The sequence below is a fragment of the Cebidichthys violaceus genome, unplaced genomic scaffold (genome assembly GCF_023349555.1).
Source record: "Cebidichthys violaceus isolate CVI_PGR_0920_01 unplaced genomic scaffold, fCebVio1.0.p SCAF_6, whole genome shotgun sequence".
Lineage (NCBI taxonomy): Eukaryota > Metazoa > Chordata > Actinopteri > Perciformes > Stichaeidae > Cebidichthys > Cebidichthys violaceus.
In genome coordinates, this window is record NW_027176816.1 from 10,448,963 (window position 1) to 10,464,603 (window position 15,641).

At 38.4% G+C, this 15,641-nt stretch overlaps 1 protein-coding gene across 3 annotated transcripts; it reads left to right on the forward strand.

Annotated features, from left to right (window-relative positions):
- LOC137889402 (uncharacterized) lies at positions 1-15,260 on the forward strand. Of its 3 annotated transcripts, none has more exons than XM_068733247.1 (17): positions 1-84; positions 696-863; positions 951-1,023; positions 1,801-1,905; positions 2,066-2,170; positions 2,671-2,775; positions 4,547-4,651; positions 5,153-5,257; positions 5,370-5,417; positions 5,535-5,581; positions 5,855-6,457; positions 6,646-7,326; positions 8,436-10,236; positions 11,049-11,225; positions 11,840-12,016; positions 12,629-12,675; positions 12,968-15,260. In XM_068733247.1, exons 3-17 carry the CDS (start codon positions 986-988, stop codon positions 14,089-14,091), a joined length of 5,268 nt encoding a protein of 1,755 aa, XP_068589348.1. In that variant the 5' UTR covers positions 1-84; positions 696-863; positions 951-985; the 3' UTR covers positions 14,092-15,260. The 3 variants fall into 3 exon arrangements, with proteins under 3 accessions (XP_068589348.1, XP_068589350.1, XP_068589349.1); XM_068733249.1 differs by having other exon boundaries at positions 5,156-5,257; XM_068733248.1 differs by having other exon boundaries at positions 2,674-2,775.
- Positions 15,261-15,641: the final 381 nt, after the last annotated feature.

The window sequence follows — 15,641 nt, forward strand, 5'->3', positions numbered from 1 at the left end:
CGAAAGAACAGTCAATGGAGGTCTGCATTATAGACAGCTGAGTGAAAAACAAATGGTTGAAGGATTTTAACGTCACCTGAACTAGTAAGATTGATGCAGTCTGTGTACTTCATGTAATGTGTGTCTATTATTTAGTAACTCACTTTCATGTTGGCCTGCATGTTTCTTTAGATAGGACAAGCTGTGTGGCCTACATGGTCACATGCTTGTATACGAATTGCACATCTCTTTACATACTGGAACATATTGCTGTTTATCGCCTGATGACTTCTGAGAATGTGCTCACATTCCTTTGTGTTTACCTTTGTGATGCTTATTTCCTGTGTACTTTATAATTTATAATCTACCATGTTCATTTGTAGGAAAGCTCAGTATTAAGGAAGGACTAGAGATTTTGCTATATAGGTACCACGTGCCTTGCTCACTAGCTCTGTTAAGTTAGACTAGTTTAGTTTTATACAAGCCTTAGGGGTAATGTTTGCCAGGCATTTCATTTTTTATCTTTATCACACCATATTTGATGTGTATCAAGCTACACATCAAGGTCAAGGTTCACATATTATGTTATTAATCATTAGCTGACTCTGCCCTCCCACAATAACGTTGGAGAAAGTCATGAGATGCTACTCTTTAGACTTTGATCAGGGTCTGTTGATGTAAGTCAGCGTAACTGAAATCATTTTTCTGTTTTTCAGGGGAATTCTATTCCTGTTGGTGACTTGTTGACTGGATTTAAAGAAGAGAGTTATTTTTGTTCAGTGTTGGTGAAACTGAATCTATTTGAATGAAGGTCCAGTAATGAGTGGATCTGTGGACCGAGAGGACCTTGAGAGTGTGGAGAGAGACTGTGTGCTCTAGAGAAGGTGATGGACAGACATATTGTCAATGTAGAGAACAATAATGTAATTCTGTAACAAAGGAACACAATTTAACTGCTGTATTTATTATAGAGCAGAAAACAGGTAAAACCACGTGAAAAACCAACATGTCTCAAGAACTGGCTGAGGCCACGTCAACTGACACGTAAGTAACTTTTTATTTTTGAATTGGCTCAATCTCACCTCACACAGGATGGGAAAGTGTAACGTATGTCAGCCTCTGTCAGCACTGTGCAGCTCCTTCACTGATAGGCTGCTTCACCCGCAGTGTGTGAAAGAGTGATACCACAGGTCCTTTCTGCTGCTGTCAGACTGCACAGCCAACACTGCACCCAGTAGACCGCACATACCAAACACTGACAATTCCTCATTCATTTATTCATTCATGTGCAACATAAATTCAATGTATACACTGTGCAATATAATAAATCAGTTCAATCCACTGTGTGAAATGAACAACCATTCAGTCCGACTATATCATATTTTAGTTTTTTATTGTTTTTTTAAAAGTGTTTTACATATTTATTATATATTATATTTACTGTGTGATTACGTATTTATTATATTTGGTTTGATCTTGTTTTTCTACTTATGTCTCTTGTTTGTTCGGTTGCACCATCCACTATGCTGCTGTAGTCCTGCAAATTTCCCCACTGTGGGACAAATAAAGGACTATCTTATCTTAAATATGTGGTGCATCCATTCACCTCTGTTGTTGACAAAGTGACACATTCAAAGTTAGATCTTAAATTAATTTAACCTCCCATGTTAAGACTGATATTAAACTCATTACTCCTCATCTGTGTGCATTGATCCACTGATAGCAGCAATACCTTAAGAATTGCTCTAAATATTGCTTTTTAAAATGCTGGTGTGCCTCGGCCTTAAAATCATTCAATTGTAATCATAATCTGTGTTAAAGATGGTTTCAGCCAGAAAGACCAGTCTCTCCTGCACCCAGCAATGTTTTCATGAAAAGTGACCAGTCTAAGGATGATCCTCCCAGCTTCAGTAAAGCAGAACCAAGGTAAGATGTGTTAGTTATGTTGGATGATTGATACAGAGAGAAATTAATTTGAAGAGAATGACTGAAACAGAAAGAGAAATACTGTGAATTCCACTTCAAGACTCAACAATGTCAAAGATGTTATAAGTATTAACGTGTGTAATCATAATCTGCGTTAAAGATGGCTTGAGCCAGAAAGACCAGTCTCTCCTGCACCCAGCAATGTTTCCATGAAAAGTGACCGGTCCAAGGATGATCCTCTCAGCTTCAGTGAAGCAGAACCAAGGTAAGATGTGTTGATTATGTTGGATGATTGATATAACGAGAACATAAATTGAAAAGAATAACTGACACAAAAAAGAGACATTTTGTAAATTACCCTTCATGTTTAAAGTGTTAAAGCTAAGTTAGTAATCTTCTTCAAAAAATATGTTTTGAAATTGAAAATCTCTACATTCCGACAGCAATCAATGAATCAAATGCTCTGCCAAAAAAATGAAAAGAAATCTTCTATCTGTGGCTGTCCCAGGACTGCCATAAACCATCCCATCATTAAATTCGGCCCCAATAAAATAAATAACTGGACGGGTTACCTGCCTGTCCACCTACCTACAACTTCAAAACTCAACAATGTTAAAGATGTCATAGGTGCTGAAGTTTGTAATTATAATCTATGTTAAAGAATGTCTTACTAGGAAAGCAAAATATTGTAAATTCCACTTAGAGGCTCAACGGTATTAAAGATGTTAAAAGTGTTAAAATGTGCAATTATAATATGTGTTAAAGAAGGCTTGAGCCAGAAAGATCAGTCTTTCCTGCACCCAGCAATGTTTCCATGAAAAGTGACCGGTCCAAGGATGATCCTCCCAGCTTCAGTAAAGCAGAACCAAGGTAAGATGTGTTAGTTATGTTGGATGTTAGACACAGAGAGAAATTACAATGAAGAGAATGACACAGAAAGGGAAATGTTATAAACTCTGCTTCAAGACTCAACAATGTTAAAGATGTTAAAGGTGTAACAGCTAGGGTTGGTAATCTTCTCCAACAGTGGCGATTTTGGCCTGAAATTTCTGGTGGGGTAATTTTGTATGATGTCATGTCACCGTCACAAAAATAGAAGTAGCTGATTATTATAAGCAGTAGGCCTATATAGACCAGTAAGATATGCTATGGGCTGCATTTTGAGTGCCAGCAGGGAGCAGAAATCCTATTTCAAATACATTTCACATGCTTCAGCGCTCAGCGCGACACAAAGATGTTGCCTATAATACAGCATTAAAGTAAAATGATTGGAACAAAGTAAAAAGATTAGACAGACACATAGCTGAAATAACTTGCATAATTTATTAAGCTTGTGGCACACGTGTGGCATACAATATGAAGCGAAAGGCACAACTGAAACAAATAACGGCAACAAAACATGGTGCCAAATGAACTAAACTTTGTAAAAATACAATCCATCAGCTCCAAAAAAAAAAAAAAGGTTTGAATCTCCAATGCAGATCACTTAAATAGGAAGTTGGCGCGGCGGTTCTTTGCTTGAGCAAACCTCTCGATGACTTTGCTGTTAAAATCCACCAGTCCATGAATGAACGGATTTTCAATGGAAAGCATGGAGAGGGCGTTACAAGAGTTTTTGCGGTTTACGCAATATTCGAGTCGAGTTGCTAGGCAGATTTTGTGGGGCACATCTGAAAGTGCCCCATCTCCCAATGTAAACTTTGGCCTGTGTGGTTCACGCTCATTGGTGTTTCCAACTCTCTTATGCTTGCGCCGCTGCCCCACAGAGCAGAGAGGGACAGCGGAGAGCAGCATTTCACAGAGCAAGCACACAGACAGAAACACACACCAATCAAATTACTCCAAAACAGGACTATAATGCTTGTGAGTCAAGTTTATTCACACACACATTCACGCTACTTTGCATATTAAATAAAATAAAATATATTTTGCTACAAAGCACAGATGTATTGAGCTTTCTGCACAACAGCGCCATCTGGATCTGGTGGGGCAGTGCCCCACGTGCCCCCAATGTAGAAACGCCACTGTTCTCCAAAAACATTTGTTGAATTTCTGTTGAATTGCTCGTCTCCAGAATCTTCCACAAGCTGCTACCTTGGCAGCTTCATATTTGTTGGTTACATTCATTATGATACGTTAACGTTAATAATGATAATTTTGATGGAGTGGCTTTGGATGGAGGCCTGAAGAGACGGGCTGTCAGTGTTACAGACTTTGCGACTTTCTCTCTAGATTTAGCAACTTTTGGATCTAGTGCTGCTAGCGACTTTCATTGGAGAAGAGTTGGCAACACTGAATTGGGTTTTTTAGTTGGATCATTTTTTAAAATTCTAGTTTACGCTTGCTAGTTTTTCGAAGTTAACCAACCCTAGCTTTAAATTATCTCTATTTAATATTCAGAGCATTAATAAAGCAATTCTTTGTTATGTAAAGATATAGTACTGTAAAGTCCACTTGAGCAGACAATGAAGTCGCTCTCCCTCTGATATTGTAGTTATGTTGGATGTTTAATATAAAGAGAAATAAAAATTGAAGCGAATGTCTAACTAGCAAAGAGAAATACTGTAAATTCCACTTAGAGGCTCAACAGTATTGAAGATGTTAAAAGTGTTAAAATGTGTCATTATAATCTGCGTTAAAGATGGCTTGAGCCAGAAAGACCAGTCTCTCCTACACCCAGCAATGTTTCCATGAAAAGTGACCGGTCCAAGGATGATCCTCTCAGCTTCAGTGAAGCAGAACCAAGGTAAGATGTGTTGATTATGTTGGATGATTGATATAACGAGAACATAAATTGAAAAGAATGACTGACACAAAAAAAGAGACACTTTGTAAATTACCCTTCATGTTTAAAGTCTTAAAGCTAGGTTAGTAATCTTCTTCAAAAAATATGTTTTGATGTTGAAAATCTCTACATTCCGACAGCAATCAATGAATCAAATGCTCTGCCAAAAAAATGAAAAGAAATCTTCTATCTGTGGCTGTCCCAGGACTGCCATAAACCATCCCATCATTAAATTTGGCCCCAATAAAATAAATAACTGGACGGGTTACCTGCCTGTCCACCTACCTACAACTTCAAAACTCAACAATGTTAAAGATGTCATAGGTGCTGAAGTTTGTAATTATAATCTATGTTAAAGAATGTCTTACTAGGAAAGCAAAATATTGTAAATTCCACTTAGAGGCTCAACGGTATTAAAGATGTTAAAAGTGTTAAAATGTGCAATTATAATCTGTGTTAAAGAAGGCTTGAGCCAGAACGATCAGTCTCTCCTGCACCCAGCAATGTTTCCATGAAAAGTGACCGGTCCAAGGATGATCCTCCCAGCTTCAGTAAAGCAGAACCAAGGTAAGATGTGTTAGTTATGTTGGATGTTTGACACAGAGCAACTCTAAGACAAAGAAATAAATTGAAGACAATGATTTGTCAGAGTGGTAAAATGAATATTTCCCACCTTTAGCTCAACAGTTTCCGAGGATGATCCACTCAACTTCATTGCTGAGATCAGGTTGGAAACAAATATGGGCTGCAAACTGTTAGTTATAACAGAGAAAAAGACAAAGTAATGATATGAGGAAAAATGTATCTTTCTGTATTGACACAAACATGTCTTGTCTGTGCCCAGCCACACTTCAAAGGAAACTGGCCAGGATGAACAAGACATCAGGAAAGGTATACAAACAAGGAGCAACACAACAAATTCACAAGGTTTTCACACAATACAATTTTTCAAACAGATTCATCTAAGTTGAAGACAAAACATTTCAAACGTATATTTACTTTTTTTTATTGTCCTGCTATTTACCTCTGGGCCTTAACTGCAGGTAGAACACAATACTTCATGTTACATTGTATTTTATACCTCACTATATTGTGTTGGAGTGTACAAATTAAATGCAGTTATTGCACTCTGCTTTCTTTGTATTGTCTTTATCATTTCTTTAGACAAAGATGTCCTAATGAGGAGAATCCTCAATCAGTATGAAGAGCAACTGAACGGACATGAAATCGAGACAGAACTCTACGAGATAAAAGCTGCGGAACAAAAGAAAGCTAAAGCCCAACCCTTTGATACATTATTTCATGAATCAAAGAAAAAGAAAGTGAGAACAGTGCTGATGAAGGGAGTAACAGGTGTTGGTAAAACATTTCAAACAAAGTTGTTCATGGTAGATTGGGCAAAAGGAAAATCCAACAAAAAGATAGACTTGATAGTTTCATTTACTTTTGGTGCACTGAATTCAAGAAAAGAAGTTCAAAGCCTGAAAGATCTGATCTGTCATTCCCTCGATGACGATAAACACAGAGTTGGCAACTACGACAAGCGTAAAGTAGCTTTTGTCCTTGATGGCTTGGAGGAACTTCCTCTGGATTTTGTAAAGAACAAGGACCTGACTGATATCGAAGAGCCAGCCTCAATGGATGTGCTGCTAACAAACCTCATCAAGGGGAAATTACTTCCCTCTGCTTTGCTCTGGATCATCTCTCAACCTTCAGGAGTTGACAAGATTCCTTCTGATTATATTGACAAAGTGACAGAATGTCGAGGTATGAAACTAATAATCAGTAATATAATTTCATATATATTTATCGTCAACAACATTGTTTACTTTAAAATGTTGTTTTGGTATTGCACTATGAATAATTTTAGCTGACTATGTTCAAAACATCACTTTTATGATGCTTAAAAATAACTGATTAATGCCGCTTGTGTCCGTTTTGTTTTATTTATTCAGAGACCTCAAAGCGACGGCAGAAGCTGACCTCAGCCCTGCGAGAAAGATTTCTAGGAGAAACCACTCAAGAAGACATAAATCATCCTAACCAGAAAAACACGGAACACGTCATGAGAGAAGACAGAAGTGGTGAGGTCAATGACGAAGAGAAAATTGGACATACTGAACCGAAATCTGTGACACCAGTCAAAGCAGGATCTGACATCTTCAAAGATGCAAAAGGAAAAAAGATCAGAACTGTGCTGACCACCGGAGAAGCTGGAATTGGAAAATCCTTCCATGTGCAGAAATTCATAACAGAGTGGGCTAAAAATGACAAGAAGTCACATTTAAGGGATCACGTCATAATTCCACTTAACCTCTTTAAGCTGAATTTGATTAAAGAGGAAAAAGTCAGTTTGATGGGACATCTTAATCATTTATACAAGGAAACTAAAACATTTGTGATCTCTAACTTTGAACAGTTCAATGTTTTATTTGTCTTGGATGGTTTGGATGCTTATCAACGTCCTCTTGACTTTGACAACAACGTCACCTTGACTGATGTCAGAGAGCTAGCTTCAGTGGATGTGCTACTGACAAACCTCATCAAAGGAACACTGCTTCCTTCTGCCCGAATCTGGATAACCTCCCGACGGAAGTTGCCTGATGCATGTGTCGACAGGATGACAGAAATACGATGTAAGCTTATGGGTGCGGATTCAAGCTGTCAGGGGAAGTGGTTTAAATAGGTGTGCAATCAAACACAAGCCTCAAACTGTTGCGTTTGAGGTAGCAAAAATGCTCAAATCTGCTATGAAATGAAAACTGATCGGAGGTCTTTAATATTGAATATCTGCTGAAACGGAGTCCGACACTAATATTTCCTGTTGACTAAATATGTATCTGACCCAGTGAAATAATAGCTATAGACTACTGAATCTTATCTGACTCACCTTATTGTTACCAAGCTTCTTGATCCAAAATAAATAAATAAATGTATCAATTAACCAGACAACAGAGACATTTAATTTTGGCCATAAGTTTCTTATGGAATTAATGTTAATTAGTATTTTTGCCGCCATTTAATCGGCGAGAAGCTGCTTGAATGCTGCTCTTTGCTAATAAGAAAGAGAGAGGTGAAAAGACAAATGTTTTTGTGTCCGCATTTAGCAAACCTTGCATTTTGCCTACCCTTCTGTCAGAGTCACTCACGCCGGTGCAGCCAAATACTTTTTACTTGCGTATGTCGCAAAATGTGTGCACTGTAGGCTATGGTAAAGGAGGGCTACGCTGCGACAGTAGAGTACAGTAAAGAAAGAATTACAGCTTGATCCACTTTATTTTAGCCGATAACGATCCATTTAAATATGTCTGTATCAGCACCAATTGGGACATGACTAGTTTTAATAGCACAAGTTTTTTACATATTCATTCAGCTGCTGACAGTCAACTGCCAGATTGTACTCTAAGGAGGAAAGCAAATTTACCATTTGTCCAAAATAAACTACGGTGAACAGACCAGCAGGATAAGGGAGAGAAATCAGGTTCACACTCAAACCAACAAAGTACCAAGTGTCATGATTAATGCTCATATTCACCCTCTTCTTAGGCTGATTCTTAAATGTTTTAAGCTTTGCTTCATTTTTAGTTTGCCAGTGTGCACCTACACAATCAAATTCAAAAACAACAACTTACTTCTTGATGCTATGGTTTAGAGTTGATAAACTGCACTATGATTGCATGCATTTAATCACAACTATTGTTTTAATTTGTATCCTTAATAACTTAAACAAATATTTTTTCTACAGGCAAGCCTGATGTTGCAAGTCAACAGATGCTCAAATCTCAGCTGAAGGAGCAATTTTCCTATGTGCCTGAGGGGATCGATATGCAGAAAACCACAGCTCTTCTGAATGACATCTACACAGATCTCTATATTATAGAGGGAGAGAGGGGAGAGGTCAATGTTCAGAATGAGATCCGACAAATTCAAGACGCAAAGTTCAAACCTGTGGGACAAGAAACATTGATTAAATATCATGACATCTTTAAACCTGCATCTGAAGAAAATATACCCATTAGAACTGTGCTGACGATGGGATTGGCAGGCATTGGAAAGACGTTTGCCACAAAGAAGTACATGCTGGACTGGGCTGAGGGTAAGGCCAATGGAGACATATTTTATATGTTTCCACTTTCTTTTCGGGAACTAAATTTGAGAAAAGAACAAGAACACAGCTTGGAGGAACTCATTCATCAGTTTTTTCCGGGTATGAAGACATCAGAAATAATGGACTATGACCAGTACAAAACCCTGATTGTCCTGGATGGTCTTGATGAATGTCGCCTCGATCTTGACTTAAATAAAAGTAAACATTGGACAGAAATGAGAAAGCCAACCTCAATCAATGTTCTGCTGACAAACCTTATCCACGGAAATCTGCTTTCTAAAGCTCAAATCTGGATCACCTCCCGACCTGCAGCATCCAACCATATCCCTGCTGATAAAGTTGACCGGGTTACAGAGGTGCGAGGATTTAATGATGAGCAGAAGGAGGAGTACTTCAGGAAGAGATTCAGTGATCAAGATTTGGCTGAGAAAATCTTGTCACATGTCAAAAAATGTAGGAGCCTTTACATCATGTGTCACATCCCTGTCTTCTGTTGGATCACGGCAAAAGTTCTGGAGGACTTTGTCAACAGAAACGAAGAAGGGAGGATGCCCAAGACTATGACTGACATGTACATATACTTCCTTGTGTTACAGTGCAGACAGGCTACTGTGAAGTATGGTGAAGATGAGACAATTGAGAATTGTGAGACAGATTCATGCTGGAATACAAGAAACAAGGAAACAATCATGTCTCTGGGAAAATTGGCTTTTGAGGGGCTAAAAGAAGGAAACCTTCTATACACCGAAGAGCACTTGACAGAGTGCAGAGTTGACATCACAAAAACTGCAGTCTTCTCAGGATTATTCACTCAGATCACACGAGAAGGCTCTGGGCTGTACCAACAGAAATTGTTTTGCTTTGTCCATCTGAGCATTCAAGAGTTCCTGGCAGCTTTTCATGTCTTTCACACATTCAATAACACAGGTGAAAATTTGATTGCCATGCCTTCTTCAACTGTTGGAGACGTGGCTGCGGACTTCTACAAGACAGCAGTGGACAAGGCTTTAGGTAGCAAAAATGGAGAATGGGATCTGTTTCTCCGCTTCCTGTTAGGCCTGTCTCTGGAGACAAATCAGGATCTACTGCAAGAGCTGATGAAGAAGACAGAAGACAACAAGGACACCACCAACAAGGAAACAATTGGGTACATCAAAGAAAAGATTAGGGAAGAGAATAGCGATGCTGATAAAAATTGCAATCTGTTCTACTGTCTGAATGAGCTGAATGACCACTCCCTTGTAGAAGAAGTGAAAACTTACCTGCAATCAGAAACACTCACATTCGAAACATTCTCCACTTCCCAGTGGTCAGCTCTGACTTTTGTGCTGCTGACATCAGATGAGAAGCTTGATGTGTTTGTTCTGAAAAAGTACCTGAAATCAGAGAAAGTTCTTCTCGGAATGTTGCCGGTGGTTAAAGTCTCCAAAACTGCTTTGTAAGTACTTTAAAATGCTCTTTCAAATACAATTTTGTTATATTGCTATGTACTACATACTAAGTCTATATATTTATTCAAAACTGAATCCTGTTCAACTTAGACCCATTTTTACCTCCTCCAAGGAGGTCATGTTTTTGGTTAGATTTGTTCATTTGTCTATTTGTCTGCAGAATTACAGAGAGAATTCTGTAATTCTCTCTGTAAGTTTGAAATTATGCAGAGATGTCTGAGGAACATTAAAGGCAGATTTTAATCTTGATAAAGTTTGAGTTGAAGAGGTGTGAAATGTATTCAAGGCTGTGGCATCTGTATAACAATACATATTATAAGTCTGTGTTGGAGTGATACTATTGTTTATGTATGGTGTAAATAGTAATGGACCCAGCACAGATCCTTGTGGTACCCCCTTACTTATCCCAAAGGAGGTTGTTTTGAGACTGTTAATACAGATCTCCTGTGTTCTGTCCATAGAATAAATATATGAGTAATGTAAATGGCGATAAAAAGAGCACTAACATTCAGGAGATGACTCTGGGATGATATCAACATTCAACCTTTCAAATTAGTGTCTAGCACAGACAAAGTGATGATCTGAAGTTTATTCATATAGTTTTCATATCTTATTTGCAAATGTAGTGAGGTTGAGTGATTTTTGTTAAAACTTTTTCCAGTTTTCAGAAGGAAGTTGCATTACCATGACTCATAGTACTGTGATTTAGCATATTTGAACAACATGGTCTGTTTGATGTCTAAACATTTGCTGATATAATCAAAAATTCTTCCGTATATGCCTACAAATATTTTCACAGGCTGAGCTGGTGTGAGCTCTCTGAGGAATCCTGCAGAGGTCTTGCATCCTCTGTTTTCTGCTCCCCATCTGGTAATCTGACAAATCTGGACCTGAGTCATAACGACGTGCTGGATTCAGGTGTGCAGAGGCTTGCTGAAGGCCTGCAGAGTCTACACTGTAAGCTGGAGATTCTCAAGTAAGTGTACAATACATTTTACTTTACATTTCAAAGTGAGCCGCAGAAAACCCCCAGTATATCAAGTGCAAAAAACTCCATTGAGCAGCACAGCAAAGGTTTTGGTGAAGTAAATTGGTATCTTAAGGGAACATAATACAGACTCCAAATAGGGAAACAGCTAATCGAAACTGAACCCTTTGTAAATTTGACAACGATAATCAATGGCCCTCTCTTCTTATGGCTAATCTCAGCTGTCTGAAAAACTATGCCGGTTGTTTGTAAGCAAAACAGAGCTCTCTCTGTCTTGCTTACAAACAACCGGCAGCCCTTTAGTCACTGTGGTCTCGCCTCCTCTGATGTGATGTTGCGATGTTCTGGTGATGTTCAACATGTGACCTTAGGGATTGTGGGAAATAGTGTTTGTTGACGATAACAAAAAAAAATGTACAGCCAAAAAAACAAACATAACTAGGAAGAGAAACTTCCAAAATCATTTTGAGCAAGGGTTAGTGTTATGCTGGTGCTTTTATGGTTAGGGTCTCCAGGAAATATATGTAATGTCCTAAAAAGTCATGAAAACCCAGGCTGTGTGTGTGTGTGTGTGTGTGTGTGTGTGTGTGTGTTGTCTGCAGGCTGTCAGGTTGTCAGGTGACAGAGAAAGGCTGCTCCTTCCTGGCCTCTGCTCTCAAGTCCAAAACAGCCTCCTCCCTGAAACAGCTGGATCTGAGTTACAATCACCCAGGAGCCGATGGGGGGGCAATGCTTTCTGCTATAGCTGCAGATCCAAATATGAGCCTGAAGACACTCTGGTACGTTAAGATTTCAGGATGTGTGTTTATATGTGTAGATTTGTATTGATATAGCTGGTTCTCTGAGTTATAAGACTACATGTACACTGAGGCAAAATCAAAATGAATTATTTTATGTCATTAGTTAGCAGGCTAGTTACCAAAACACTCAAGAATTACCTTGGTGTGAAGAGAAAATAACATTCATTAACCCCAGGTATAAATGATAAAGGCCTGTGGATCAGATTCAGATCACATGGTAATACCAAGTGAAACTTACTTTCTCAAGCCTTTTTTTCTGCTGTATTTATTCTGTGCATATCAAATACATTTTCCCAGTCCTTGTCTTCTGACATTGAGTGAGTTACCTACACACACACACACACACACACACACACACACACACACACACACACACACACACACACACACACACACACTTACACCTCCCAAACACTCAAGCGGTAGCCCTGCAAAGAAAAGTCAAGTTTGGCCAAGGAGCAGTTATATTTATTTCATTATAGTTATATATATTTATCATAGGAGCTTTAACATTTAAAAATAGGCTTTTCAAAGCATTGTATTGAATGTGAAAATTTCTGTTCTTGATAACACTATCCTCATTTTGCACAGTTTGGACCACGGTGGAGCGCATCGGTTAAAGCCAGGGCTGAAGAAGTGTACGTTTTTACTATATTTTCTTATTTTATTTCAAATATGTTATCACTTCAGTAGAGCCTTAGATAATAAATTTGAAAAAAATAATGTCCAATAATATGCCTTCACCTTACCTACCGTTGCAGGTAGTATAGCTTCTGATAATTTATGCACGTTTTACCCTGTGAGTGTTGTTACATGCAACATGCTTAGATTTCATCTTGAATTAATTTTTGGGGGATTTCATCTTAACGTAAGATTAATGTTTTGTAGTCTTTAAACTTCACAAAAAAACTAAATATTTTTCTCTTTCAGATGGTGTTGATCTGAAGCTTGATGAAAGCACTGCAAGCAAGAGGCTTGCTCTGTTTGAAGGCAACAGGAAAGCAAAAACTGTAGAAAAGCTAAAGGAGAAAGTGCAGCGACCAGAAAATGACGACAGATTTAAGAGGACTCAGATATTTTGTGAGGAAGGCCTAAAAGGCTTCTGCTACTGGGAGGTGGAATGGGAAGGGATGGTCGGCATCGCAGTGGCATATAGAGCAGTGGGTAGAAGATGGGACGGAAGTGGTGGCCTAGGATGCAATGAGAAGTCCTGGAGTCTGCTCTGCTCGAGGACTGGATACACTCCCATACATGGGAAGACATCCAAAGATGTTAGGCCTAACAACAGGAAAATGTCCAAAGATGTTAAGCCCAATGACGGGAAGACATCCAAAGATGTTAAGCCTAATGACAAGAAGACATCCAAAAATGTTGAGCCAAACAACGGGAAGACGTCCAAAGATGTTGAGCCTAACGACAAGAAGATGTCCAAAAATGTTGAGCCAAACAACGGGAAGATGTCCAAAGATGTTGAGCTTAACGACAACAATATGTCCAAAGATGTTGAGCCAAACAATGGGAAGACGTCCAAAGATGTTGAGCCTAACGACAAGAATATGTCCAAAGATGTTGAGCCAAACAATGGGAAGACGTCCAAAGATGTTGAGCCTTATGACAAGAAGATGTCAAAAGATGTTGAGCCAAACAACGGGAAGACGTCCAAAGATGTTGAGCCTAATGACAAGATGTCCAAAGATGTTGAGCCTAACGACAAGAAGATGACCAAAGATGTTGAGCCTAATGACAAGAAGATGTCCAAAGATGTTAAGCCAAACGACGGGAAGATGTCCAAAGATATTAAGCCCATCGAAGGGAAGACATCAAAAGACGTTAAGTCCAAAGACAAAGTACCCCTTTGCAAAAAAATAGGAGTATTTCTGGATTGGGAAGCTGGTACTCTGACTTATTACGGTGTCACACCTGGAAAACGGTTTCTCATACACACCTTCCATGCCAAATTCACAGAACCTCTCTTCCCATGCTTCTGGTTTCAGAAGGGCTCTGTGACTTTGTGTGAGATGAACGTCTGTAGTGAAGACGTCCAAAGATGTTGAGCCTTACGACAAGAAGATGTCCAAATATGTTGAGCCAAACAACGGGAAGACGTCCAAAGATGTTGAGCCTAACGACAAGAAGAGGTCCAAAGATGTTGAGCCCAACGACAAGAAGATGACCAAAGATGTTGAGCCCAACGACAAGAAGATGACCAAAGATGTTGAACCAAACAACGGGAAGATGTCCAAAGATATTAAGCCCATCGAAGGGAAGACATCAAAAGACGTTAAGTCCAAAGACAAAATACCGCTTTGCAAAAAAATAGGAGTATTTCTGGATTAGGAAGCTGGTACTCTGACTTATTACGGTGTCACACCTGGAAAGCGGTTTCTCATACACACCTTCCATGCAAAATTCACAGAACCTCTCTTTCCATGCTTCTGGTTTCAGAAGGGCTCTGTGACTTTGTGTGAGTTTGTAGTGACCACTAGATGTTCCACACTACATTTCAATAGATTAGCAAAAGTTTAAATGTGTAAATGTGGGTTGGACTGTAATAAAAGTGGAACCTGTCATAGAAGAGCTGTCTGTATGCTAACCCACAGTCTGCAAGTAGAAGACCACTGAACTACTTTCAAAATGTCATCACTTATTTATTTTTTTTAATGTAATGTAGAACATGTTAGAGGGATTTCATTTTTGGATAATGTGCTCTAGTGGTAAAGAATGTTTGATATGTAAACACATTATATACTTATTTACTCAATGCAGATCTCATTTTATCCAGAAACTCTGGTCTTTAGGCCCTTTCGATACTTTCTTGCTGTCTTATCTGTTCTAATTAAGGGTTATTTTCAGAGTTCTGAAACTTGCTGGAATAAATATTTAAGAATACCTTTACTCTAGGTTACCTGAATCAGGTCTATTTGCACAAGAGTTTGTCCTTGCTTAACAATAATATAACGCCTCCAAACGTTATGTTATCGTTTGTGTGTTGGTACATTTTTTATTGAGATCCCTTTTTATACACATTTCGTTATCATCAACTGGGCATTTTTTCATTTTGAAGGCAATTGTGAGACTTTGAATAACTGAATATTTTTGTATCAGCTCAGCTGAAATCTGGGGCTTCAGTATCGCCACAACTTAATATTGAAATATGCTAACTGAGATTCTGATGTAAAGACATGAAAGAAAAAAATAAAATAATACAAGTTCTCTAAAACAATCTGACTTGTGTGTGTGTCTGTATATACCATGCATCCAAATCTCATTTAGTGCATTATTATTATATTTATTCTATCTTATTCATCATATGGGTACGAGAGGTGTACAGAGACATCATTATTTGTTCAACCAACACAATTATCTGTATATGTATTTCAGATAGAAGAACGGAAATGGGTGTATTGTATTGGCCAAATATTGGCATATAGCAAATTATGAAACGTATTTCCACATCAACTACTTTTGAAATGAAGCCTATGGCTGATGCATACAGCTTTTTACACTTTAAATACAAAATCTTTTTTTCTTCTTCAATATTTCAAGTGGGTCTTTTTAAATGGAGGAAATCAATTCAGTTAAAGACTTCAGGTTTATTTAGATG

What these genes read in the sequence shown, in the direction of transcription:
- LOC137889402 (XM_068733247.1), top strand. Translation starts at nt 986, where the DNA reads ATGTCTCAAGAACTGGCTGAGGCCACGTCAACTGACAC. An exon ending in TTCAGTAAAGCAGAACCAAG is followed by an intron (nt 1,906 to 2,065) that starts GTAAGATGTGTT and finishes TCTGCGTTAAAG; the next exon opens with ATGGCTTGAGCCAGAAAGAC. An exon ending in TTCAGTGAAGCAGAACCAAG is followed by an intron (nt 2,171 to 2,670) that starts GTAAGATGTGTT and finishes TATGTGTTAAAG; the next exon opens with AAGGCTTGAGCCAGAAAGAT.